The sequence below is a fragment of the Petaurus breviceps genome, unplaced genomic scaffold (assembly GCF_028583685.1).
Source record: "Petaurus breviceps papuanus isolate PSGF00001 unplaced genomic scaffold, PetGlider_PUasm1.0 115, whole genome shotgun sequence".
NCBI lineage: Eukaryota > Metazoa > Chordata > Mammalia > Diprotodontia > Petauridae > Petaurus > Petaurus breviceps.
The window spans coordinates 2,214,973-2,241,919 of NW_027185612.1; the positions used below are offsets into that span (position 1 = coordinate 2,214,973).

At 47.6% G+C, this 26,947-nt stretch overlaps 2 protein-coding genes across 3 annotated transcripts; one reads left to right on the forward strand and one right to left on the reverse strand.

The window, feature by feature from the left end:
* The first annotated feature begins 6,525 nt into the window (after window positions 1-6,525).
* On the forward strand, window positions 6,526-15,533 carry ASIC3 (acid sensing ion channel subunit 3). The gene is made up of 11 exons (XM_069083757.1): window positions 6,526-7,349; window positions 9,575-9,725; window positions 10,473-10,600; window positions 10,916-11,114; window positions 11,297-11,353; window positions 11,567-11,717; window positions 12,897-12,988; window positions 13,178-13,257; window positions 13,399-13,467; window positions 14,372-14,430; window positions 14,655-15,533. Exons 1-11 carry the CDS (start codon window positions 6,804-6,806, stop codon window positions 14,731-14,733), a joined length of 1,611 nt encoding a protein of 536 aa, XP_068939858.1. The 5' UTR covers window positions 6,526-6,803; the 3' UTR covers window positions 14,734-15,533.
* A 2,414-nt stretch (window positions 15,534-17,947) lies between these two features.
* On the reverse strand, window positions 17,948-25,473 carry CDK5 (cyclin dependent kinase 5). 2 transcript variants are annotated; one of them, XM_069083750.1, is made up of 12 exons: window positions 25,297-25,471; window positions 24,565-24,653; window positions 24,392-24,459; window positions 23,836-23,896; window positions 23,690-23,746; window positions 22,742-22,837; window positions 22,230-22,304; window positions 21,920-22,016; window positions 21,582-21,651; window positions 19,066-19,126; window positions 18,729-18,809; window positions 17,948-18,473 (listed from the first exon to the last, which is right to left on the reverse strand). In XM_069083750.1, the coding sequence occupies exons 1-12, from the start codon at window positions 25,331-25,333 to the stop codon at window positions 18,387-18,389; spliced, it is 879 nt and encodes a 292-aa protein (XP_068939851.1). In that variant the 5' UTR covers window positions 25,334-25,471; the 3' UTR covers window positions 17,948-18,386. The 2 variants fall into 2 exon arrangements, with proteins under 2 accessions (XP_068939851.1, XP_068939841.1); XM_069083740.1 differs by having other exon boundaries at window positions 24,392-24,653; window positions 25,297-25,473.
* Window positions 25,474-26,947: the final 1,474 nt, after the last annotated feature.

Here is a 26,947-nt window from a genome sequence, read left to right on the forward strand (position 1 = left end):
CACCTTCTTTTTGGTGGGAACTCTGTTTCCTTGAAATATTGCAGTCAGTCTTTTAGATAGATAAGTATACAAATATACATACACAAACACACATGTGTGTGTGTGTAATCTTTTTACATCACCCGCAATTTTTTTAATAAAAAGAAAAATATTCAGGAAAGCTAAATACAGAGCCTCTTAAATGAGCTTCATAATCACTCAAAAGAGTTCATTTTAAGTATCCACATTTTTTTAAAAGATCATACACGTTGCATACATAACCCACTGAACTTTTTCATTAAGACTCCCTACAGACACTGGGTGAATGATAAGCTGGGCCTAGAATGAAGCAGGAAGGAAAAAGTGAGCTAGGTTGTCTTGGGGAAATGATGCAGCGCTTTTAATGACACACCCCATCCCCCCAAGAGTCTTCTTGAAACAAAGGCCCATTTAAAAAAAAGAAAACTTGAAATGAGGGCAATTCATGGAATGGAATTTTAAGTTGGAGGTTACCTACTCAACAATGAAAAGTTCCCAGTGGACTTGAGTAGGTTGCAACAGCTTATCAACTACCAACTATGTACAAAACACATAGTGTACAGATGTTATCAGAAATGTAGTGGACGAGAAAGGGAAACAGGCTGGTTATATGCAGGGAATGAAAGATGGACAGCCTTTGTGCTCCATCAAAAGAACAAGAGGAAAATATTTAGCATACTGAGTGGACCTAATCTGCTCATGGCAGATTGAGAGCATGGATAGGTTGCCATCTACACTGATATGAGTGGAAGATCCATCAAGTATCCTGCCTTGTCTGGTTCATGGAACCAGGAGAGACATCTGAAAAATTTGGTCTGAGTCGCTAAAACGCCCAATTAACATTCAGTGAGTATTATGCTAGGTATCATGGCACGGTGGGGGTGGGGGATTGGAATACCAAAGTTCAATATAGTCCTTGTTCTCAAGTCAACAGTCTGGGTGGGGTTGGGGGGGGGGGCAGACAAGATTAATATATAAGGAGTAAATAAGTGCTAAATTGTGACACTAAGTTCAAATTGGGGGAAAGTAAATACAGAAGGCATAATCAGAGGCAAGACAAAATGGGGTTTGAAAGATGGGCAGGTTTTAGATGAAGGGAGAAGAGAAATTTCTGAACAGGAAAACGGCATTAGGAAAGGTACAAGCATGGCATAGGTAGAGGGCTTCAAGAAAGGACAATAATGGGGAAGGGTGCATATTGGGAGTTTGGGGCTTAAATAAGACTAAGCACATACCGGGTGGGAAGGACCAGATTTTGAAAACCATACAGAAGTGAGGACTCAATGCAACCAGCTGAGCAGGGATTGTGACATGATCAGCGCTATGTTTCAAAAGGTTGCCTGCTCCTGGAGCCTGTTTAAAGGTAGGGACATAACTGCAGCCAGGGACTGAGGCAACAGGAACCCAGACACGGATGGTGGCAAGGTAAATGGGGGGAAGGAATGGATGCAAAAGACACAAGGTGATAAGTTAGTGCCCAGGGATAGAAGGTGCAAACCACCAATGCCACACATGTTCCAAAGCAAATTAAAGGTGGGCCATAACTGTTTCATGTGACACAGCCAGAAGCCATTCCAATCCCAAAACTACCCTCTTGCTTCCAGCAGCCTTACCAACTTTAATCATTTGGCTTCTTGTCTTCTCTGATCCCCAGAGCTGCACAGTGCCTGAGTAACAGAATCCAGACATTGCTTTGTACTAGGTGGCCACAAAAGGGTTGTGGCTCTTCTTTTTTAGACCAAGGTGCATCTCCGGACATCTTGAGTCTACTGGTGGTCTTAGTGGTACATGAGACATTACATGGTATAGGAAAGAGCACTGGACTAGGAATCCAGAAACCAGTCTTCAAGCTGCAGATCTAACCTGAGTAACACTGGGACTTGGGGCAACAATAAAAACTGATGTTTACGTAACACTTTAAAGGTTGTGATGCATTTACATACATTACTTCATCTGCTGTAGGCACTATGGGTATTGTTCTCACTCAGATGAGGCAACCAAAGCTCACAGCAATTAGATAATTTGCTGATACCCTGCACAATATCCACATTGCCTCTCAGCAAGTCATTTTCTCTAAGCATCAGTTTTCTAACCTTTAAAATGGTGAGATTTGGGGGCGGCTAGGTGGCGCAATGAGTAAAGCACCGGCCCTGGAGTCAGGAGGACCCGAGTTTGGTTCTGGCCTGAGACACAACACCCACACACACAAAAAAAAATAGCCATGTAACCTTGGGCAAGTTACTTAACCCCAATTGCCCTCCAAAAGGCAAAAAAAAAAAATGGTGAGATTTGGTCAGATGGTCTTTGAGGTCATTTTCTAGCTTTAACAGTCTAGGAATCTGGGAAAGCTATTCAGCAAAAACTGACCAGAGTTGTTTTCTTATCTCTTCCTTTGTTTTCGAGTTTCTTCCACCCTCTTCAAGAGCTAGCTCCAAGAATGCAGCTGTCAGCAACTCCTAGATTTCCAGCTCCAGCAAAGAGGTTTTCATTCTATGAGCTATGACCTGGATGTTTCCCAGCAGTCAGGAGTGTATTCTGACACTGTCTTGCTTCTAGGTCTCTTGTTGCATTCTACAGTGTGGCTGAGCTGAATAGATTTAATTAGGTTGGACCTGTTACAAAGTCCTGCTTTTCACTCCATTTCATCATTGAAGCCAGTATGAACCAATGGAAAAAGTTACCTTGTCCTTACAGCTAATTTGCTTTTGTCAAACCATTGAACCTCTCTCTAAGCCTTGCTTTTCCTATCTGTTAAATGGGGTTAGCCATCCACTTCCTCACAGAATTGTTAGGAAAATCAATCAGCCAACCTTTAATAAGCACCTACTAGTGTTGGGCACTGGGGCTACAAAGGCAAAAATGAAACAATCCCATACTAAAAGTGAAAGTCCCGTAGCACAAGTAATTAGAGATAGCTAATGGTGGGTTTGAAAACCATTGTGAATTAGCCTTGCGCTGCCAAGATTTTGTTGGTAGACTCAAGATTTGTCATTCATAATGAAAAACATTCTGAAGAGGCAAAGAAAATAGATTAGCCCCTTCCCCACAAGAGAACCTGCCTCCCTTCCACTAGACACTACCCCACTCTTCCTCTAAGGGTTTGCCTCCAAAAATCCATTTCCCATTGACTTGGTGAGGACAGTCCTGCTCTAATCGGTGCTTAGAGGGCCAGGATTGTGTATGTGGTGGGGAGTGGGAGTGCTGTCAACTAGAGAAGGCATTTTGGAGAAATAGGACTTTTATATCAAGTCCCAAGGACTAAGGAGCTTCCTGGGGCTGGTGAGGAAGAATTGATAGGTCTGTCTATGCTCAAGAAACTCTGACTCAGAGAGACTGAGTGGCTTGCCTATGGTCACCCTGCTAACCTGTCAGAAGTAGGATTTAAACCTAAACCTTCCTAACTCAAAATTCAGCACGCTCCACTGGGTAGAGACCCCTTTTTCTGGTACTCTCTCCTCTCCCCAGAATGTGATAAGATACCCTGACCCCATCATTAAATCTGTGCTCAGAGTGTGTCTCAAACTCCTTCCCAGAAAGTTTCATTTCTCCAAGGCTCCAAGTCTGCTACCTCCCCTCCCCATCCTTGCTACCCTGACCTAGCCTCACCCACTGGCTCATTCCAGACCTTACAAATCTCGGTCTGATGCTTCTGGTTCAATTCCCTCTAGGGAGACAGGCCAGACAAAAGTTCAAGAGCCTGCAGAGTAGCAGCACCACTCAAACCACCTGTCCTGCTTCCAGCCTGATCCCCAAAGCCATCCCCTGTCTGGGGCATCAGTCATTGTGGAGATGGAAGCTGGCAACTCACTGTTCTGCAGACACTGCAACCCTTACTTCCTTAGTAGTCACAGCTACTGGAGACCCAGAAAGTCCTCACCACCAAAGTCCTTGGCACTATTAAATGGCTAGATATCAGAAACGGATATGGTTTTATCAATGGAAATTACACTAAAGAAGATGGATTGCCAGATAATTTGTTGATGCACCCTAAGGACCACAGAGCCTTTCCTTTGGCCCTTCAAATGAAACCTGTGTGTGTGTTGTTCTCCCCTAATGGAATGTGAGCACTTTGAAAATTTGTTTTTCTGTGTGTGTGGCCAGCATCGTACTTAGTGCAGTGCTCATTTATTCAGTCCTGCCTGTCTCTTTGTGGCCCCATTTAGGGTTTTCATGGCAAATATACTGCAGTAGTTTGACGTTTCCTCCTTCAGCTCATTTTACAGAAGGGGAAACTGAGGCAAACAGGGTTAAATGACTTGCCCAGGGTCACACAGTTAGTAAGACTGTATTTGGACCTGGATCTTCCTGACTCCAGGCCCAGGGCTCTATCCACTGCATTGCCTAGTTGCCCTGTTCTGCATGTAGTAAGTGCTTTAAAGTGTGTGTGGGTTGTTTTTTTTGTTTGTTTTTAATTCATTCACTCCCTCGTTCATTCATCTTTCACAGTACAACTGCCTAAGTACCCAGAGCAGATTGAAGAGTCCCTGGTGTCTGAGTATTTTCTTTTCTTTTCTTTTCTTTTTTGCTTTTTGGAAGGTAATTGGGGTTAAGTAACTTGCCCAAGGGCACATGGCTAGTGTTTGTGTAAAGTGTCTGAGGCAGGATTTGAACTCAGGTCCTCCTGACTCCAGGGCCGGTGCTCTACTCACTGTACCATCTAGCTGCCCCTGTCCAAGTATTTTCTTTCCAACTTTGCCTGAGAGCTCAGTATAGGATTATATAATTAGAGATTTTAGAGCTAGAAGGAACCTCCAACCTCACTTTACAGATGAGGAAACTAAGGCCAGAGAGGTTAAATGACTTTCTCATATACAGTCCCATAGCTAGCAAATAGCTGAGGCAGAATTCGAACCCAGATTTTCCTGACTCCAAACTCCATAGGGTCTCCCTTATACCAGACTACCTTTAAATCAAAGCACTTAAAGGCAGAAGGGTCCTTCTAAGAAAAGGCCTTAGAGGTGATGTCCTCCACCTCTCTCATTTCACAAATGAGAAAACTGAAGTGCCAAAAGGAGCCATTACTTGGTCCTGGTCACCCAGGGAGCGGGTAGTGGAGTGAGGATTCAAACACAGCTCTCCTGCAAATATGTAACCTGGCAGGAGCCACATGTTAAGTCAAAATCCCACCCCGGTGGGTGGGCTCGTACTCCCTTGTTGTCACTACCAAGTCTGGCGCTGGACCCAGCCCCCTAAGGCTGAATCTACCTCCCAGGCTGGGCTTTTGCTTGTTAAGTTCCCACCCTCAAGACATGCCCCCATTCCCAATCCCGCCCCCATTGCCTTTCTTACTTTGCCCTGCAAATTGCCCTTGCTCCACTTTCCTCTGCCCTGCTGCCCACATCTCTTCCCTCTACCACAAGTAGCGCGTTTAACTCCTTATAGAAAATTATGCCACTGACAATGTATGATCTGGAAGGATACAAAGACCTCCTTGTCCTACCCTAAATCTCTCCTCCTCCCGCCCGCCTCCTGCCTTCCTAAGGGCTAAAATTCCCACTATTACAAGGCATTCCTTTGGATTCAAGCATTGAGGGTCTTCTGGAAATGCAGGTGGTTTCCCTGAAGCGTCCTCTTTACCCATACTTATATTAATGCCGAGGAATCTGTCACCTAGCAGAGGAACATGAGGGGGTGGCGTACACATGAACTTGGTTCAAGCATATGGGATGAGGAAGCGATGGGGAGGAAAAGGAGACAAGGCCAGGGAAGTCTTGGCAGAGGTGGGCAGACTCAAACAGTGGAAAAAGCATGATGAGGATGATGCTGGACTTTTGGCTGCTTCCTAAACTGGCCAGCGTACAGCTCTACTCCCTCTGATAGAAAATGCGCTTCTGGTACCTGAAGAAAAATTATCAGGGAGGGGGGGAGCTGAAGAGGGGAAAATCTTCAGTATTAGGGGTCATTGTGTGGCCCAAGGGTCTCCTCTCCATTCTGTGAGGGGCTGACTATAAAGTGGGAATTGTCCCAAAGGTCTTCACCCGCCTCCTTCCACTCTGGCTTGGAGTTCCCCTCACACTACCCTGCTTGGCCTCCTGCGGTTTCTTGTTGGCGCCTCTGGTCTCTAATAGCCATTTCCCCCTCTTACTTTCCCCCCTCCGTGCCCCACTAATGGCTGTCTGTGGCCCCAGGGACCTTTCCTGCCTTCCCCCAAGCTGCCCTTATCTGGGCCTCCCTCACCCCCCTTGATGCTGAAACCCAATCCTCTGCGGCGGCGGGCACCTCCCAACCCAGCAGGCCTGCAGAGCAGCCCCAGCCCTCCCACAACCAGCTCATCCTTACATCAGCATCACCAGCACCAGCATCGGACAGGACCCAGCCTCGAGCCACAGCCAGCCGGCAGCCTTCTTACTGGAGCCCCAGCCAGACCCCAGCTGGCCTCAACAGAGCCTCTGGCTCAACAGACCTCCTTTCCACCCACCCACCCTACCCCTCATGGAGTCTTGGGCTGATCCCCTTCTCCTCTGCTTTCTTCTCCTCCCAACTCCCCAATCTCCCTTCTACTAACCCTTCTCTCCTCCCTAGATCAACCATTCTCAAACCTTCCCCTTTCTCTGACATTTTCTTCTCCCTTTTTCTTTGCCTCTTCTTGTCTGACCTTTCCACCTCTTCCCGACTCTTCTCCCCTCTGCTCAACCCTTTCCTCTCTGACCTTTCTTTGACACTCTTCTCTTCCCTAACCCCTCTCCTCCTTCCCTTTTCTATTGTTTCCTCTCTCTTCTCTTCTTCTCCTCTCCTCTCCTCTCCAAACTCTCTTCCCCTTTGGTGCCCAGATCGTGGAGCAAGCCATGAAGCCCCTCCCTGGTCCACATGAGGAAGACATAGAAACAAGGCGACCAGCCTCAGACATCTGTGTGTTTGCCAGCAACTGTACACTGCATGGGTTGGGCCATGTCTTTGGGCCAGGAGGCCTGACCCTGCGCAGGGGGCTATGGGCAGGGGCAGTGCTGCTCTCTCTGACTGCCTTCCTCTATCAAGTGGCAGACCGGATTGAGTATTATGGACAGTTCCACCATGTGACAGTGCTGGATGAACACGAGAGCCACCACCTTGTCTTCCCTGCTGTCACCCTGTGCAACCTCAACCCACTTCGACGTTCCCAAATCACACCCAATGACCTGCACTGGGCTGGACCTGCCCTGCTGGGCCTTGAGCCTAGAGAGCATGCTGACTATCTGAAGGAATTGGGCCAGCCCCCTGCACCCCGTGGCTTCATGCCCAGTGCCACTTATAACCTGTCTGAACTCTATACCAGGGCTGGTCACACCATGGATGACATGTTGCTGGACTGTCGCTACCGAGGACGGCCTTGTGGCCCAGACAACTTCACCAGGGTGAGCAGTGCCCCCAGTTTTCTCTTTATAGATCCCTTCCTTACTTCAGTCTCAACCCAAACCCAGCTCAGGACCCAACCTAAATAAGGGAACCTCCTGAAACTATCCTGGCATCCTTCCAACCACCTTGAGGATACTGGTCCCAGGCTGTGCCACCCCACCCCTGCCATGCTCAACCTTCTATCCCAAACAACCTCACCCAAGTGACTTTGTGGCACCTATATCTTGGCCCTCTGGTAACCCTATCCAATCCTAGAAAATCTCACTTCTGCCCCAAGACTTCCTGTTTGGGGGGGGGGGTGTAGAAAGTAGGAAGTGTTGATGTTCCCAAGAATATGCATGACATGACATGGTGATGTCATTAGGTGGATTTTCACTTCACCAGCTTTTCCCAAGATTGAGGTGTTAGGGATGAGAAAACAAAGTTTACCCAGTTTCTCTAATATTCTGGGCCACACTTGTAGGCAAACAGAGCCACCTGCCCTGCCTTCTTAACTATAATTTTAGCTCAACCTGACCTCAAGCTCTCAGAACCACCTATTCCCACACACATCTCAACCCACCTTAGTTTACACATCAACCTCCCTGATAACTCTCCCTAATTTAGGGCCATACCCTTGCCCAAGGCCCTAAGTGGCCTCCATTATTCTTTGATGGGTTAGGTGATCATCTATGTGGTATGATTTGGAGCATACCTCTTCTCCCAAATATCTCCTCTATTGGCCTGCATAATGCCTGAAGTAACAGTCAAAGTAAATATTCAAGTTGATTATCTTCTTATTTTTCCTTCAGGATAAATATCGCCCTCTTTGGGGAGGGTGGAGGGTACTCTCTTACTCTGCAAGAGGTGCTAAAGATTGAAGGCTTTGGACAGGAGGAGGCAGGGTACTGAGGTCAGGGTATTGAAGCCCTGGGAGGGCCAAACTAAAATATAAACTCCAAATATAGTAATCATAATAATTCCCATTTCTGTAGCATTTTAAAGTTTACACAGAGCTTTCTTCATTACAACTCTGTAAGAAGGGTACTATCACCATTTTGAAGATGATGAAACAGTCTCAGACAAGTTAGATGACTTGCCCAAGGTGCTAAGTGTATTAAGCTAGTGTCTTGCACAATGCCCTTTTCGTACAAGGCACCATGCTGGACTGTGACACATGAAACCTCTGATCTTATAATGAAAATGAGTGTCTGGGATGCTCCCCACCCCACCCCACTTCTACACCTTAATAATCTAGACAAGTAGCTTGAGAGCACTGGGTACCTGGGGGTAAAAGAAAAGAGGCACTGAGAAGGTAGGTGAAAAAAAATCACAGGGTAGGAAGTGATCACCAAAGACAGACTGGCCCTGGACCCAGAGTTTCTCAGAGATCAGGGACAGATAGAGCAGTTCCTACCCCCTTCCCTACTTCCTTAGGCCTCCGTTTCCTTTCAGGCTGGCCTGTTGGTATCACTTGGTTTCCCTGGGAAGGAGGAGAACTCAGGCCTTGAGAGATTTGGAGGATTATAAGATCATCCCCTTGGACTCTGTCACTGTTTCCAGGACGATCTGTCATCTAGGAAATGCTTTCCCTACCCCCAGGGGAGGGGGTCTTCAGGTGGCAGCCTGGAATGGAATGAGATATTTCCTTTCAGCCAAAAGACTACTTTCCCATCCTAACCCCACTGTCCCCACAAAACCCATATAAAGATCCTAGTGGCTATTGAACCACTTCCTGCCTGTGACCGCTTACCTCCTACTTCCAAAATAATATTGACGATGCAAATTCACATTGACAGAGTGCTTTTGTTTATAACAACCACACAGAAAGTTGTATTATTTTCTTCATTTTATAAATGACTCAAGGAGGATGAATGAGCCTCAGATCAGAGTTGTGAACTTTGCTATATAAATATTATTATTTAGGGAGACAAAATCCCTGATGGACCTATCCCAGCCTTCTCAGGGATGGGAGATAATGGTAGGCATCTGAAGGTAAATGGCATCTTATCCTTCTAAGACCCTAGAAGCTAAGAAACTAACGCACATTGGTACTAGAGCACACATTGGAGTTAAGTGGGGTGTGTGTGTGTGTGTGTGTGTGTGTGTGTGTGCCCATGCTATCGAGCACACATGCACACAATAGGATCCAGAAGCTGGGTTACTTTTAGGCTTTTCTGGTTCCCCAAGATCACTCTGGTACCTCCCCTGTTCTTGCTATCCTTGTCTTCCCTTTCTTTCCCAGATCTTCACCAGAATGGGTCAGTGTTTCATCTTTAATTCAGGATTTGATGGAGCTGAGCTCCTCAGTACTCCTAAAGGAGGTGCCGGCAATGGGCTGGAGATAATGTTGACAGTGCAGCAGGATGAATACCTGCCAGTGTGGAGAGACACAGGTATGTGGCACAGGGGTCAAGAGAGATGGGGGACAGGTATGAAAGCTCTGAGAGAGAAGGACTGGGAGATTGAGAGGGAGGGGATGGATATGGTGGGCAAGAAATGGGGATGATGCATCAGTAATGGGGGAAGGAGAACAGGTACCACAGGGGCAGGTATGGGAGGTGAGGCATAAAAGTACAGGACAGAACACAGTAATGGGGAAGGAGAAAGAATGGAGGACTAAAGCCATGGGAAAGGGCTAAGCACCTGGAAAAGGGACAGGTATGGGTTATCAGACTTGTTTCTAGCCTGTGAGACTGAAATAAGAGGGGTCAATCATGTCAATTTCCAATTTCATCCTTGATGATCCTGTCAAAGGCAGAATCTTCAGCTGATGGGAAGCTGAGAGTACAGGGGAGGGAGTAAGGGAATCAATACAATCTTGGGTTGGAAGAGGAGGCTAGTGTGAAGTTGACCCTGAATGGCAATTGTTATGCCATGTTTTTACAAAAGTGATGGGGAAACAGATGAAGGAGACCCAGAACTCCAGTAAAAGTCACTGCCTGTTGAGTAGGGAGTTGGGGAAAGGGGTGCATACTAGAGCATGGGGACTAGAGGCAGGGCTTTCCCTCTCCTTAGATGAGATAGTGACTCAAACCCGAAGTGTCTTTAGGAGGAATCCAAAGGATTCCCAATGGGGACAAACTCTCAGGGAAAAGATGAGCTTCTATTTCCGCCCCCCCCCCATCCTTTCCCTACTCCAGAAGAAACCCCATATGAGGCAGGGATTCGAGTGCAGATTCACAGCCAAGATGAGCCGCCCACTATTGACCAGCTTGGCTTTGGGGTTGCTCCAGGCTACCAGACCTTTGTGTCCTGCCAAAAGCAGCAAGTATCCTATGCCCTGGCTTCAATACCCTGACCTCACTACCTTGCCTCCTGCTGTCCAAAATGTTTGATCTCCAGCACCTCAAAAACCCACCCCTCCAAATCCCCCACTTCTCAATTTCTCTGACTCTTGACATTTTCCCCAACCCTCTGATTCTATATTAATTCCTCCTCACTTCTCTGTCCTGTCCCCGTGTTCCCTTCTTTCCCATCACACACACACACACACACACACACACACACACACACACACACACACACACACACCCTCTAGTTCCCTCTCTTTTCCAGTTCTTCCTTAACTCCTTTTCTGCTACAGCTGTTGTTCCTGCCACAGCCCTGGGGTAACTGTAGCTCTGTGCTCCCAGACCCTGACTTCGACATGGGTCCTCCTGATCTAAACCCGTCCAATCCCAGCTCTGGTCCTAGGTCAGCCTACAGCCTCTCAGGCTGTCGCCAGGTCTGTGAGACTCGATTCTTGTCTCGGAAGTGTGCCTGCCGGATGATGTACATGCCTGGTAAGGGGTCATGGTAAGAGTTGGGGGGCCGGAAGTTAGAAATGGATGGGGTTCAGGCTTACAGGGCTCAGGGTCCAACTTTTGGGTTAGGGAGAGTCCCTGAGATAAGCTGAGATAAGAATAGAGGACTTCTGGAGAAGCTAGAATTTGATACAGTCATAATGCTTCACTCCTCACACCAGGCAGTGCCCCCATATGCAGCCCCCAGCAGTACAAGGACTGTGCCAGACCTGCCCTGGGTAAGGAGCCCCCTGACCAACTAGTATTGCTGAGGGATATTGGAGAATTACATGTGCCCAACCCACTTCCCCAAACGGAAACCTAACCTCTCCCTGCTCTGTGATTTCCCCCTCTCCTGGGATCCCCCAATTTCCTTTCATGATCTCTATGAGCCCTGCGACACACCTCATCCTTGCCCCGGCTCCTGCATTCCCGTGGCCTCTCCCCCTTAGACAGCATGATGAGGAAGAACACCGCCTGCCTCTGCCCCAGCCCCTGTGCCAGCACACGGTATGAAAAGGAGCTCTCCATGGTCCGGATTCCCAGTCGTGCTTCAGCCAGCTACCTGGCCCAGAAATTCAACCGAAGCGAGCAGTATATAGCGTGAGTCACTCCCCAGCCGCAAAACAAACGCCCAAGTGCACATGAGCCCCCTCCTCCCCAATATATGTAGCTGGAGATAACCCCTACACACAAGTTCAACCTGCTAGTGTACACACACCAGAAGAAAATCCTACAACATAGCCCTCTGCCCTCCAATATTCCCCCCCACCCAGACCCCACCACATAAGCAAATAAATATCCAGGATAGGCTTCCAGCCCAGATGGGTGGGAGACAAAGAGGGATAGACCATACATGGAAGCCTGCTCTTCAACACGAACACACACACACACACACACACACACACATCTGGGGATACTTTCCCAATGTATACATGTTATAGACTTCAGAAAACTGCTCATGGAAATTGAGGGGTAAGGCATGGGGCACAGTGACAGACAACCCAGGACACACATACACTTAGAGCTACTCCTCCAACATATACACACATACACACCTGGGGACTGGCATCCAATATTTCAGTTCTAGCTGGAATTGATTGACCAATAATAGGTCCCTGGCCAAGCCCTACCTGGTCATTGTTTGGGCCTGAATTGGCTCAGAATGAATGTAAATAGCAATTGTCTCTGCTTCAGCCAGGAAACCCTGAGGGTCTTCCCCTCCCAGATCTTAGATGTAGTTGTTGTTTTGTTAGAAGCCATTCTTTGCCTCTTTTCTCACTAGCCTTAATCAATGAATATGCATTGCATCAGTCAAACTGAGACCAGTTAAAGACCTTAGTTTGCAAAGGCCAAGGTTCCCCACTGTATCCTGGGGGCACCTCCAGTTGTCCTGATCTATATCTTGCCACTGGATGCAGATGGCTCTGGAGGAGAAAGTGAGGCTGGTGACTTTGCACATCCCTCCCTAACTCAAATCCAATTCACTTGCAAGTCGTGACACCACCTCCCTGATGTCATGGTCCTCTTGGAGAACAAAGGACAAATAACCAAAGTTCAGTTGTAGGATGGAGTTGGGGCTCACAGACTGCACCGGGGCAACACTTCCTTCCAGCAGCAGCAGAACACACACACCAACTTGCAATACACACACTCTCCCTGTCTGGCCTGGCTTACTCCTCTCCAGATGCTTGGGATTGTATGGAGGGAGGGAAACGTTCCTGGTTCTACTCCAGGGGAAAAGGATCTCAGTGCTACCCACTTGATCATTTTTTTCTTTAGGGATAATGTTCTGGTGCTAGACATCTTCTTCGAGGCACTTAATTATGAGAGTGTGGAACAGAAGAAAGCCTATGAAGTGGCCGCTCTGTTGGGTGAGGGATGAGACTTGGGGAGTGGGAACAGAATCTAGACTCCAGAAATGGTAAGGGTCTTGAAAATGGATGGAGCCTGGGGAAACACTCAGCCTAAATAAGTCTCATCAGGACAAAGTGATGCTGGCACTGTCTGAAAAACAGAGGGGTGAGGACAGGATGACTGTACTGGTATTTGTTCCCTCCCAGGTGATATTGGAGGCCAGATGGGGCTATTTATTGGTGCCAGTCTTCTGACCATTCTGGAGATCTTGGACTATCTCTTTGAGGTGGGTTGGGAGCCCAATATAAGTTCCCAGAGGAACTAGGATGAGTTCTAAGGACCTGATAGAGATATTGGGCCAAGGAATTACAGGCAGGTAAGACTAAGGATGTTCCACACAAAGAACATTTCTCTCCTCTCTTCTCAGGTTTTCCAAGACAGGGTTCTTGGCTACTTCCAAAACAGGAGGTCACAGAAGAGACCCAGGGACAGCCTGGTAATACTACTACTATATAATTACTCACATTTCTCTAGTATCCTAAGTTTACAAGAGAATTTTCTCTCAATAATCCCAAGAGGCAGGTAGGACAGGGATTAGTGCCTAAATTTTAGGGAGAAACTGAGGCTCAGAAAAGGTAGGTAACTTATCCATAGTAGAAGTTAATTAGTATCATAGGGGTGGCTAGGTGTCGAAGTGAATAGAGCACCAGACCTGGAGTCAGGAGGATATGAGTTCAAATGTGGCCTCAGACACTTAACACAAAAACTAGCTGTGTGACCTTGGGCAAGTAACCTTAATTGCCCTCCAAAAAAGCAAAAAAAAAAAAAAATTAGTATCACAGCCAGGACTTGAAACCAACCTTCTAGCTCTACATTCTTTTCACCCATCCTGCCCTGAGGATACACCCATCTTAATACAAACACATATAAACATTTGGTCTGTTAAGCTTCCCTCTTCCTAGTTTCCAGAATAGAACTCATCCCAGTCTACCTTTCAAAAATTCTCTCCAGTCAAAGGCTGGAGAAAAATCCTTGAGTTATCTGCAGGTCTGAATTTATGAGAATTGGGGTGCAGGGAAGACAAAGAATTGGACCAGAAGCTGGCTCTTCAGCAACTGGCATCCAGCAGGTGCCATCCTGGGGGGATGTCAGAGGGCTGAAATGTAAAATGCTCTACCCTGGAAGCCAAAAACCTGGGAGTCTTGTTTCAGGCACTTACTAGCTTTGTGACCTGGGTCAAGACATTTCATTCCTCCACGGCTCAGTATTAAGTAAAATGAGAGGGTTGAATCAGATGATCTCTAAGACCCCTTTTGGCTCTGACAGTTACTTTCTTTCCAATATCTGGCTACTGTTCCTGTTCACATTTTTCTATATCCCCAATATTTTATCCCTTAAAGCTCCAACGAGGAACTGACATCCACCGAAGGCCAGGACCCCACCTCACTGCTATTCCCAGGTAATGAGAGATCACGCCATCCCACCCTCCTGAATCCCTGATCAAGACAAGGGGACCCTGACTGGTGCCTCTCCTTCCCTTCCAAGGAAGTATGTGAGCAAGGGGAAGCCGATGAGGCAAGCTCGAGTTGGAGATGGCAGTGAGGGTGGGGGTGGTGTTTGCAAATGTCAAAAGTTGTCTGGTCCTAACTGATCTCCAAATGTGTTGTCCTACCCCCCTCCCAGGCCTCCTACTCCACCCTGTGCTGTCACCAGGACTGTTTCTACTTCACACCGGACCTGCTACCTGGTCACTCGCCTCTAGACTCAGGTCCAATCTGTTGCCCCACTGGGGCTCCCGGCCCTGCATGCATCTAGCCTGTTAGCACCTTTCCAAATAAATCTCCTAATTGACATGAGACAGGGGTGGTTGTTTGAGATGAGTGGCTATTTCACTGGAGAGTAAGGATGAGATGGGAAATTGGCTCAGGCCTTACATATGAGGAGAGCACCAATTGGGGGGGGGGGTAGAGGGCTGTGAGGCCCTTCTGTTCAAAAATATCTCTGTGTCCTGACATACTGCCTGAAATTCTACCATCAAAACTTAATGGCTTTAGTCTGAGTGCTTTGTTAAAAAGCACTGGCACTCTTCCTCTTCCTCCCCCCACTCCCAACCTAGGATGAGGTAACACATTACACTTACTACAAGTGAAAGGAGGAGGGAGAACTCTCTGAATCCAACATCCCAAGAAGTGCTTGGGGGTAAGAAATGCTGTGCCTTCCTCTTGTTTCTTGCTAACAGTTCCAAGTATCCTCTTCTCTAGCTACTTTTTCTCTGATTTGGAAGTTGGAGCTTATCAGCCCTAGTGCTAGGTGCTGGAAAACAGAGCTCAGAGGTGCAGCTAGGTGATTCAGTAGATGGAGCGGCAGCCCTGGAGTCAGGAAGACCTAATTCAAACCCGGCCTCAGACACTTGATACTTACTAGCTGTGTGATCCTGCACAGGTTACTTAACCCTGATTGCAAGGAAGGGAGGGAGGAAGGAAGAAAACAGAGCTCAGAAACTGGCCATGATCTGTCACTTCTTTCCCCAAAACTGGACACCAGAAATTCAAGGCAGTATCTCTTCCTCCTGCCTTACAACCTCCCTAGCAGAAGCCTCTTACACTACATGACTCTAGTCAAAACAGGGGTGGGCATCGGAAGCATGCTCTTAGCCTCTCCACCAAACCAATCAGCCTATCTCATTATCCAATGGCAATAGGGTGTGTGTGAGGGTGTCTGTGTTGGGAGGAGAATCAATAGGAGGGTTTTCATATTGTATTGATGTATCCTACCCACATATACATTTCTACAGCATTTTATACCCATTTCTGTACACTTTTAAGGCATAGAAGGTGCTTTTTGCACAAGTGCAAATATTGTTATCATTCCAGTTTTATAGATAAGGAAACTGAGACCTGGAAAAGTTAAGGCTCATTTGTAAGGTTAAAGTTAATTGCCCACAGTTACATAGCTGGAAAGTATCAGAGATGAGATTTGTAGTCCATTCATCTTTTTGCCAAACTATTGTACTTCTTCAGTTTTGTGTGAATTGATCAAAACTAGGAAAGTTTTGATGTTGCGGATATGGAGCCTGAAAAATCAGGAGTGTGGCTGGAAAAGGGCACCATGATAGATAGCCCTGGAAGATGTGAGAGAACACAGAGATAGAGACAGGACCTCCCTCTACCATTGTAGTTTGGCACATTCTCCGAAACTTAGTCTTAGTTGCCTACACTCTAAAACACTAAAAGGTTAAGTGATTTGCCCAGGGTCACACATAGTTATGCTTATAGCTAGGACCCAAGGTTAGGGCTGATGGGAGTTGGGTTCTGAGCAGGTGAGGTGGAAGTGGGATGTTGTGGGTCTTAGGAAAGAATGGTTGAGATCTGGGGCATGGCTCTCCCACCCCCCACTCCAGCTCTCCAGGCAAAGGTGGGAGAAAAAATCCTAAGCTGTCCCCAGCTTCTGTCAGGTCTGAAGTTAAGAGATATGGGGTGTCGAGTAAGAGCACCGGCTCCAGTGTCAGGATGACCTGGAGATCGAATCCCAGGCTCAGACACTCAGCACCACACCCAGAAATAACTGGCCGTGTAACCTTGAGCAAGTTACTTAACCCCAATTGCTTAAAAAAAAAAAAGATATGAGGTGGATGAAGAGGAAGGCAGAAGGCAATACAGCGGAGCTGCAATGCATTTAGAATGAAGAGCTTGGTACAGATCACGAGCTCTTTGAGGGCAGAGACTGTCTTTTGCCTCTTTGTAGCCCCAATTCTTAGCACGGTGCCTGGTACACAGTAGGTACTTAATAAGTGTTTATTGACTGACTGAAGGGAGGGGAAGGAAGAGCACTGGATGATGAGTCTGGAGACTTGGGTTTCACTCTTAGCCCTGTCATTTAATAAAACGCCCTACTATCCTGTCTTGGAAGGTTTTGCCCTGTTTTTAATACTTAGTCCTAAGCACCCCCTGAATGAGAGAGAGAACTTGCATTGGATACTCTTTGAAAATGGAAAAATAATCCATCCTCTTCCCAAACCACTTTCAGACTTCAGTGAGCCATGTTGTGCTCATAGGTGGCCTCTCTAGCACAAAAATACTCTGGGAAAAAATGAAAAAGAATTAAAGCAAGAAACCTAGGAAGCTAGACTGCTGACCTCCACATTCCGACTCAAACCTGGCCAAAAGGCTCTTACTAGATATCCCAGGGCTTCCCTGGCAATGCTGGATAACGCTAGTCAGGGGGCTATGTCTGATATTTTGATCTCAGGGCCCTCCCATCTTGAGCTTTGTTGTGGGAGGTCAAAGCATAAATGGGAGAGGTCAGAGCATAAATGGGAGAGGTCAGAGCATAAATCAGTCCAAGCCATACTATTTATTAATAAATGAGAACTCTCATTTTCCAGTCCTAAACTCACCTTACTCCCAACTAGTACCAGCTTAGGAGAGCCAAACATCTCCCAGCTTTCAGGCAGAAGTCAAGCATTATGCTTTGCCCTCAAGCTGGGCTCCAGAGAAACCTAGAATTCAAAGCGACCTGAGGAACCAACTAGGTCAACAAGTACTGGAACAGGAGGTATCTTCTGTACACGCTCCCCCCCCTCCACACACACACAAATACAACAGCTGGCCTGCCTGAGATCTCCGTGGAGGGATGCTGTGAGTCTGACCTCCCGAGGCAGCCCAGATTCCACTTTTGTCTAGTTGTAATTGCTCAGGAAGTCAGGGCTTGACTTTCCACCCAATGCTTTGACTTCTGCCCTCTGGTGGGCAGAGTAGGACCAGGCTAATCCCTCTTCTGAATCACAGGTTTCACTGGATTCCTAAGAACTGGGCATGTGGGCTAAAGAAGTGGGGACATGAGAGTGAGTAGGAGAAGACGATGACTGATGATGCCAGTAAGTGGGAAGAGAGGTCACACAATCTCCATATCATCTCTAATACCCATGTCTTAAAACAGAAAGACACAGACACCTTCCCTCATGACATAAGCCTAGATTGTGGGAAAGAAGCCAATTTATGAAATTAAATAAAGTCCATACACAAGGGGAAGGAGCACAGGGAGTGGGGAGACAGGGGCTCCGGCTGGCATCCATCCTTCACACCCCTAACCCCACCAAGGCTGGCCCCAAACATGTGGCCCAAGTAGCAGAGCTTAAGTGCATAGCACCATCCCCACCCCTACCCCTTTTCCAGTGGGGTGGGGGAGACTGGGGAAGGGCCAGGGGAGAAGAGAGGACAAAGGAGCCTCAAACCCCTTAGCTTCAAGGGTCTATTTCTCCTGCCTCAACACATGAGGTCCCTGGGTAGGTAGGGAACAGGGTGGACCAGCAAGGCGAGAGTGCATTGAGCAGCTCCCAATCTGAGGGCCTAGAGGAGCGGTCAAGGGTAGTGGGCTTGGTTCTCTGGACAAGAAAAGGGAAAAGGAGACCCATGGCTAGGGAGGGCAGAAGTCAGAGAAGTAGGGATGCTGCAAAGCTTCTTCCGCTGAGATGCGCTGAACTGGGTTACACTTGAGCAGGTTCTGAGGGAGAGGGAAAAATTCGGATGGGAATAGAAAGGATGTGGACTCTCCCTCTAGATCCTCTATGAATCGACACTTTTCCCTTCTCCAACTCCCAAAGCTCTTTGGCTTTGGATCTCCCAACCATCCCCCCCCCCCCCCCCCCCCCAGTACTAAGAAGTACTTGCATTCCCCCATCCTTCCTTTCCCCCCCAACCATGATCAATCTAGTCCCTCTATCCTCTCTGCCCCAAAACATCTCTCTGGGCTGTTTACCTGCAACAGGTCCCTCCCTGTGGCATTGAGCTTAGGTACAACATTGACAAGTGACGTCGTTGCTGGATACATAGGGTAAGGCTAGAAAAGGGAAACAAGGGCTTAGATATATGGCATGGGCAGCATCCATGGGAATTAGTGGGGTGGGATGGTAGGGAATTTGTATTAAGAACTGAATAGGGATTTGGCTGGGGATAGACGTAGGAGGGTGCCAGACATATGGGTCACAGAAATAGGACTATGGGAACCAGAAAAGGAAGACTATGGCTAAAGAAGGAGGCTCAGCTCTCATCTCTTGGTCCTTTAAAGCTATGCCTTTCTCTGAACCCACACCTACCTTATAATCTGGAAGCTTGGTCATGGCAGGCCACTGTTCCTCAGTTGGTGTCCCTAACAGCGTGAGAGCTGAGGTTAAGGGTCACTCAAGGTGATGAGTATGAGGGGAGGGCAATTAAGCCTAAGATTTGGCATCCTCACTTTATCTTCTACTACCCTGCCTCCCCCCCACACACATAAGTGTGTATGTGTGAACACTAGTCCCCTCCCCCCACCCCCACCGGCTTCATTTCTCATCATCTCTGTTAAATTTCCCTTCTAGCAATTTCCCTACCTCTCCAGAACACTCTCCCATCCTCACACTTGATACTCACCACCTACATTCTAGTGAAGGTAAGCAGGGCAGAGATTAATTGCCTCATTTCATTTATGAGGCTTAGTTCAAGTTGAATGGCTTGTCCAAAGCTCCAAAGCCAAGACTCCCAGACCAGTGCTCTTTCCAGAGACCACAGTGCTTATCTTTGAACTCCCTTCACCTTTCTGTCCCCACTGACCAAGCAGGTCTCTGCATCTACTCCTCCTTGAGTCAGCCTGACTGACAGCTACCTCTGGCCTTTCTTCTCCTCCTCTCTAATTCCTCCAGCACAGAATGCTACTTTGACCCCGCTCTTCCACAGTTTGGGGTTCTTTACCACTATCAACCCTAACCCCGACATCTACTCCATTTCTGCCACATCAGTTAGCACCTTCTTCAGCTTCAAGTTAGAAACCCTCTACTTCCACCTGGAACAGCATTTTTTCTGCTCCCACCTCCAGGAAGCTCTCCTAGAATACAACCCCAAGCCTTTTGCCTTCTACTACTGCCACTCCTACTCTGGTCTCCTGAGGGTGCAGAAGTCAAACTAAAGGATAGTCTATGGAAGCGTTCATCTAATCAGAAAACAGCTGATTTTAAAAATAGCTCTTCAAAAGCTCATAAAGCACTCCATGGTCCCATCTGATCCCAACCACAATCCCACCAGGTAGGAAGGTCTTGAGATCAGAGATTTCAGAGATGCTGAACCTAAGAGATCTGCTGGTCCAGTGGTTCCCATTTAGTGGACAGCAGTTTGAGCTGAAAGTTCTTCAGTGGCAACTGTCATCAGTAAACCACTGTCAAAACTCTCATGAGCAGTATACTCAATTACTCTGGGGTTCACACCACTTGGTTGTTGTTGCTGAAAGGGGTTTGTGGAACAAAAAAACAAAAAACATTGGGAACCGCTGATCTAGGCCAACCTCTTCATTTAAACATGATGACACCGAACTGGCAGATGCAATTACCTGCCCAGGTAATAGTTAGCAAGTAACAGAGCTAGGCCTTAGGTCTCTCAATCCAGAACCTTCTGCATTGCACCACACTGCCTCCCCCCTTATTAATAAAAAAAACCAATGCACAGAGAGGCAAAAATAGCCAGGCAGGAGCTGAACCCAACTAAGCTCCTGACTCCAATCCCAGTGTTCTCTACTTGTGCTGAGGACACTACCAAACTTCTAGGCTCTCAGCCCAAAGACTTCAGTCATCCTCACCTCTTTTCACTCCTTCCCACCTATATACAGCCAGCTGCCAAGTCTTCTCAAGTCTAGGTCCATAATATCTTTTACACTCGTCCCCTTGTCCCAGCCCAGGTCCTTGTCACCTCTGGTTTAGACATCTGAACCTCTTCATAGTCCTTCCTGCCTCCACCCTCCAATCCATCCTCCATACTACAGCCAAATAGATAGCCTTGAAACACAGTCTGATCATATCCCCCCCTCACTCAAGAGACTTGAATGGGGAGCTCCCTGGTCCTTCTAGGATAAAATACAAATTCTCCTTGGCAATGAATGTCTTTCATGGTCTAACTTCAATCTGTTTTTTTTCCAAGTGACTTCGCATTAATTTCCCTCAATTACATTCTTCATTCTACTCCTCTACAATCTAGCCACACTGGTTATCTTGTATACAGGTACTCCATCTCCTGCCTCCAAATGTTTGCATAGGCTATTTCTCATGTCTGGAACACTTACTTCCTCACCTCTGCCCTCTTGGAAACTCCTTCTACAGGTATGACTCAGTCCAAGTGCCACCTGCTCCCTAAGGCCTTTCCTTATGCAGCAGTTGGTGATGTGTCCCCCACCTCAAATTACTTCCTATACATTTTATATTTATGTATCTGTACATATATTTTTTTCTTCCCAGGAGAATATAAGCTCCTAAAGGCTGGGACAGCCTTGATTTATCCGTAGCACATGGCATATAATAGGCAGCTAATAAATGCTGAGTTGAGTTCTTCACATTATACCATTGTCTTAAGGTCACCATAACATGACAAATATGTGTCTATTCCACTGGATTCCTTATCTTTGCTTCCAAGGATTCCTGAATCCTTTGTCCCCTGTCTTTCTCCATCTCTACTCTATCCCTAGCCCAGTTCATCTCCATATTCTATTTCCTATGGGCTCAAGAATTACGTTAGAAGTTTTCTTGGCCCCAGGATCTGGGGAGAGAGATTCTCTGATTCAGAGGTTGAGATGGAAGGGAAGTCATAAGGATATCTAAAGATCCTCTTCAGCTGATCATCTACATCATTCCCAGGGAAGAGGGGCCGTCCAGCATTGGCCAGTTCTGCGGGAGACAGAAAGTAAATGAGAGACTGGAGATGGTCCATATTTTAAACATCCTCCCAGCCTCTTCCACCACCATGTCTTAGACCACCCTCCTCCTTAATATGCTTCACCTTCTCCCTACCCCAAGTCTCTTCATCCCTGCCTCCCCTTCTCCCACCCTGGCAACCAATGGTCCCTTGAGAATATAGCCAATAGACCTCGTGGTCTACTGGCTGACTCTGATAGGGAAGCAAGACAGTCAGACCTGGCCTCCCCCATTTCATCACCTGCAAAGATGCAACCAGCTGACCACATGTCAATGGATGTGGAGTATAGTTTGGCCCCAAACAAGACATCTGGTGGGCGGTACCACAAAGTGACCACCTGGGGGAAATAGAAAGGATCCAAGCCTACAATGACCCTCCAATACAGGACAATAGAGTTGGCAGAAGATCCACCCCACAAGAGAAGGGACAGAAATGGGGGACAAGAATAATGTTCCAAGGAACTGGAGTGGGGGTAGTGAGAGGGTTCCTAGGTAGTCCTCCATCCTCCCTCTGCCAACTCCCTTCCAGGTGCCCAACTACCAAGGCTCACCTCTGCAGAGTAACATCGAACGGGGATCCCGAAGGCTCGAGCCAAGCCAAAATCAGCAAGCTTGAGCTCCCCATTCTGAAGATAGGGGGATGGGAAGTAAAAGGGGGAGAAATATAGCACAGTGAGAATCAGAAGGGATGATGCTAACAATGATTTCTATTTCTACAGTATTAAAGGCTTTAAGTATATTCCTCACAACCACCCACAGGGGGAAAGAGGGCACAAATATTTTTATCTGCTTTGCAGAGTGAGAGACCTAGGTTCATAGAGGGAAAATAATTTGCCCAGATTCATTCAAGTATCAGAGCTAGGACTCAAACCCAGGCCTACTGACTCCCAGTCCAATGGAGTATTTTTCTACTGAATAATCCTTTCTCCCACGTAGAGAAGATCTAACCGGTCCCAGGGAAAGCTTCTTCCTCCCAGTTTGAGCTCCCAAACCTAGACCATAGGCACCCACCTTCTTGGTCCCACCCCTTTCCACCTTCTCATTCTTCTCCCTGACACAATACCCGATTAATTAGAAGGTTCTGGGGCTTCAGGTCCCGGTGCAGAACATTACGGCTGTGGCAGAATCCAAGGCCTTTTAGCAGTTGGAAAAGGAATGACTATAGGGAATGGGAGAAGTGGGAAAAATCACCATCCCCATATACTTTCCCTATCTAGCCCTAAGTCTGACTGCTCCAACTCCAGCCAGACTGGTCTATTAACTTTTCCCCTGCAACACACAGGTTCTGTCAACCTCCCCACCTCCATCCACCAACCCCACTACAAGTCTAAACCACACTCATTCTTCATGGCTCAGATCAAATTCCATCTCTTCCAAAAAGTCATTCTTGACCACTCCAACTCACACTCTTTCCCTATGCTGACCTCCATTACTTTGTGCCTGCATACACCCTGGCCCTTAATCACATATTGTCTTAAGTCACCCTCTAGCTATTTCACATCTGAAATTTTTCTTTCCAATAATACTGTAAGTTCTGTCTTTATATCCTATATAGTACCTCTAGCACTAGGCTTAGGCACACAGTAGTAGCTAATAGTTTGATTAGATTGTGCTTAATTGTTGTTACTGTTGAGTTAAATCTAACTCTTCCTGACCCCATTTAGGATTTTCTCGGCAAAGATACTGGAGTCATTTGCCATTTCCTTCTCCAGTTCATTTCACAGATGGGAAATCTGAAGCAAACAAGGTTAAGTGACTTGCCCAGGATCATACAGCTAGTAAGTGTGTGAGGCCAGTTTTGAACTCACAAAGAGAGTCTTCCTTCTATCCACTCTGATATCCAGCTGCCTATGCTTAATAAAATTATGTTTAATTAGATTTTGTTAGACAATTTCTATCTTTGGCTCCCCAGTGCCAAGCACTGTACTTTATACTCAGTCTATGCTCAAATACCCTCTAGGCTCACTAAGATAAAAATTCAACCCTTGTTTTCCCCAATTACCCCCCTCACCTTCACAATCTCAGGATCCAGGTCTCCATTGCAACTGTCAAAATATTTCTTCAGATCCTGGGGGAAGGGGAAGAAAGATGGGTTGTCTCAGCCTCAGTCTTTGCACATCAGGGCTGCCCCTCCCCTGGGCTGCCCCCTCTCCTTACTTGGTCACAGAACTCAAAAACTAGGGTCAGTTTCTTGTCACTGTGCAAAACATCATGAAGCCTTGTTGGGGAGGAAGAGAAAGAAAAGGGAGAAAGGTGAAATCAGGCTGACCTAGAAGCCTAGACCTAATTCTCCAATCCTAGTTCTTAAGTTAAACCTTTTACATGAATCTTTAATTCTAGCTCCTAATTTGGATCCCCAGTTCCAACCTCCAGATCTCTAACTATAACCCTCTATTCTCCAACTTAAATTCACAACTTGAATCCCCCAAATACAGATTCCTTTAATCCCCAATACCACTCAGCCCCCTCTCAAGTAGTGATATCACTAGAGAGGCATCACAAAGTAAAGAGTCCCTTCTCTACCGCCATTCCTCCCAACTTCCCCAACCCTAATTCCCCAGCTCCAATTTCCAATCTGTAGGTACTCAACTCCTACCTGGCTCTCTCATGCCCCTCCCTATTAACCAGACAGGTACTGATACAACCAGTGAGGGATCCATTCCTACAGCTCTCTCCCCTTCCCCCATTCTTTTAGCTCCTTCCCCAAACTGACCTGACAATATTCTTGTGTTTCAGCTCCTTAAGCAAGCAGATCTCTCTCAGGGCAGAGCTTGGTACCCCCTGGGAGATGATGGAAAGAGGGAGGAGTGAGATTAGACAGTCACTAACCACATCCCCAGGGGAGCCCAACTCCCCCAGCCTTGTCCACACAACCCCAGGCCCCACCTCGTCATCATCGTCCAAGCGAACCCTCTTCAGTGCCACAATCTCGTGGGTCTCTCGGTTCTTGGCCTTGAACACTGTTCCATAGGTGCCTGAGGAGCAGGAGGGATTAAAGCTACTTTCCATCTCCTCCTTCACCCCCCACCATAGGATCCCTCTGAGGAGTTAGGGGTGGGTTGGGGTTCTTGTGGGGGAAGGAGGATGATCGAGCAGCTTTATGGTCCAGGAGGGGAGGCGGAAGAAGGGAGGCAAGATGAAGAATGAGGGGCATTTAAGACATGCAGTGTGCAGACGGGGCCAATTCTGGCAATGGGAAGAGCCTGGACGACTTCTGGCTGGAGGGTGATCCTAGGCGATGGAGGCGAGGGAGAAAAGCAAATGGGGGTGCCTGGTCCTGGTCTATGGAGGGAGGATGGTTGGGGAACAACTGAGTCGGGGGAAGGATGGGGAAGAAGCTCCTTCCCGGGGAGGGAGAGGGGGATCAGTGCTTGCCGGGGAGGGGGTATCTAGGGAAAGGGGTATCTTTTGCAGGAGGGTGTTGCGGGGATGAAGCTTCATGCAGGGGGATGACAATTTTGCGGGAAGGGCCACCTGCTCGGGGGGCCTAAGGGGGACATCTGCAGCGTGTGGGTGGCTACCGAAGCTTCGGAGGTCAGACTGAGGAATATCAGGGTTTGCAGGGGAGTAAGGGGCAGGGGCCGGGGGTCTTTGCAGAAGAATTTTCCAGTCCGTTACCTTCGCCTATCTTCTCCAGCTTCTCATACTTCTGCATCACGGCGACCGCCGGGTCCCCGGCGAGCCCCGGGCTCCCAGGCTTGCACCCCGGCTCAGCTGGGGAGGAGGCTACAAGGAGTCCCCCCAGGCCGCGCCCCGCCCCGCTCGCCTGCCTGCCCTCCTGCTCGCCGGGCGTGTATTATGGGACTTGAAGTCCTCGAGGCTTCCTGGCCTCGGAGAAAAGCTTGAGCTAGAGGAAGCCGAAGGACTACAAGCCCCGGCGTGCTCTGCTCCAAGGCTCGCCTGCCTCCGACTCCAGGGACGCCGGTCGGACAGTGGAGACGAGCCGCGGACTTCAAGTCCCAGAAAACCTCTTTGGGTCTGACTTTGCGAGTGCGTCGCCGCCGCAGCCCCACGGTTCCCATCATGCATCGCGACTTGGACACCTTCCTCTCCCAGCGAGCTCGAAGACTATCCTGGGACTACATGTCCCAGAATGCAGTGGGGAATCAGAGTAGCCATAGAGCCTGCGCCAGAGCGCCTCCGGAAGGATCCGGGTCGGGTTAATGGGTCCATCGGGAACTGCGGGTTCTGGTATGCCCCTCTTCCTTCAGACCCCTTCTACTGGGAGCAACCCCTGCTGACACCCAGCATGACCATTTGACTCTAGAGTGACAAGCTGATCACAGGAATGGACAAGCTGGCACGGGCCAGTAGACCATTACTCCCCTTTTCCATAGATTGCTTCCCTCCTTCTGGGATCTCCTGATACCCTTAAATCAGTATTCTTCCAACTTCAGTCCTTATACCTTAGTAGGTTCGCTGAGGGACTTGGCCTTTAAGAACCCAGGTGACCCCAGGATGTCCCTAGGAGCTTTCAGGCTTAGAATAACCGTATGTGAAAAGTCCAACCCCTTTATTTTATAGATGGAATACAGAGAGGTCTGTTTGGGGATGAAATAAGGTGTTAGCTGAGACAAAGAGGGGGGACTGCCAGGATGTAGTAGACTCTTTTGGAACCCTAGAGATAGGAGCACAGACAGCTATTAAATAAAAATAGCTAGCATTTTACAAATATCTCACTTGATCCTCATAACGACCCTGAGAGGTGGGTGTTATTAGTACCCCCATTTACAATGCGGAGACTTTAGGAGACAAAAGCTAACCTGCCCAGGGTCTTTAAGCTAGTACACGTCTAAGGTCAAATGTGAACTCAGGTCTTCCTGATTCCAGTTTGGCTCTCTATCTACTTAACTGTTCCCCAGTTAACTAACTGTAGGCTCCTTATGAACAGCACTTTCTTATTTCTTCTTTGTACATCTCCCAGGGTCTAACACAATGCCTTGTGCATAATAGGTGCTTAATAAATGTTGAATTATGTTGTAAGCTATAGTATCTATACTACATCATAATATATATGGCTTTATAGTTCCTTAAATTCTTCTAAAACTTTATATCCATTATGAAATTTGATCATCTCAACAACTCTACCAGGTAGAAAGGGGAGGCATTATCCTTCTTCTACAAATGAGTAAATGAGACTGAAGGGCATTATGTCACATGTCCAAAGCTTTTAAAGAATGGCATAGTGGGGAAAGCACTGTATTTGGAGTCAGAAGACCCAAGTTAGAATAACAGACTGGCTATTTATGACCCACTGTGGGAGCTTGGT

Excerpts from the sequence above, each read along its gene's own strand:
- ASIC3 (XM_069083757.1), top strand. The coding sequence starts at position 6,804 with ATGAAGCCCCTCCCTGGTCCACATGAGGAAGACATAGAAACAAGGCGA. Across the intron at positions 11,115-11,296 it reads CCGGATGATGTACATGCCTG|GCAGTGCCCCCATATGCAGC; the intron begins GTAAGGGGTCAT and ends TCCTCACACCAG. Across the intron at positions 12,989-13,177 it reads TGAAGTGGCCGCTCTGTTGG|GTGATATTGGAGGCCAGATG; the intron begins GTGAGGGATGAG and ends GTTCCCTCCCAG.
- CDK5 (XM_069083740.1), bottom strand. The coding sequence starts at position 25,333 with ATGCAGAAGTATGAGAAGCTGGAGAAGATAGGCGAAG. Across the intron at positions 22,017-22,229 it reads TTCGATGTTACTCTGCAGAG|GTGGTCACTTTGTGGTACCG; the intron begins GTGAGCCTTGGT and ends TATTTCCCCCAG. Across the intron at positions 19,127-21,581 it reads CAGCTGAAGAGGATCTTTAG|GCTGTTAGGGACACCAACTG; the intron begins ATATCCTTATGA and ends CTCAGCTCTCAC.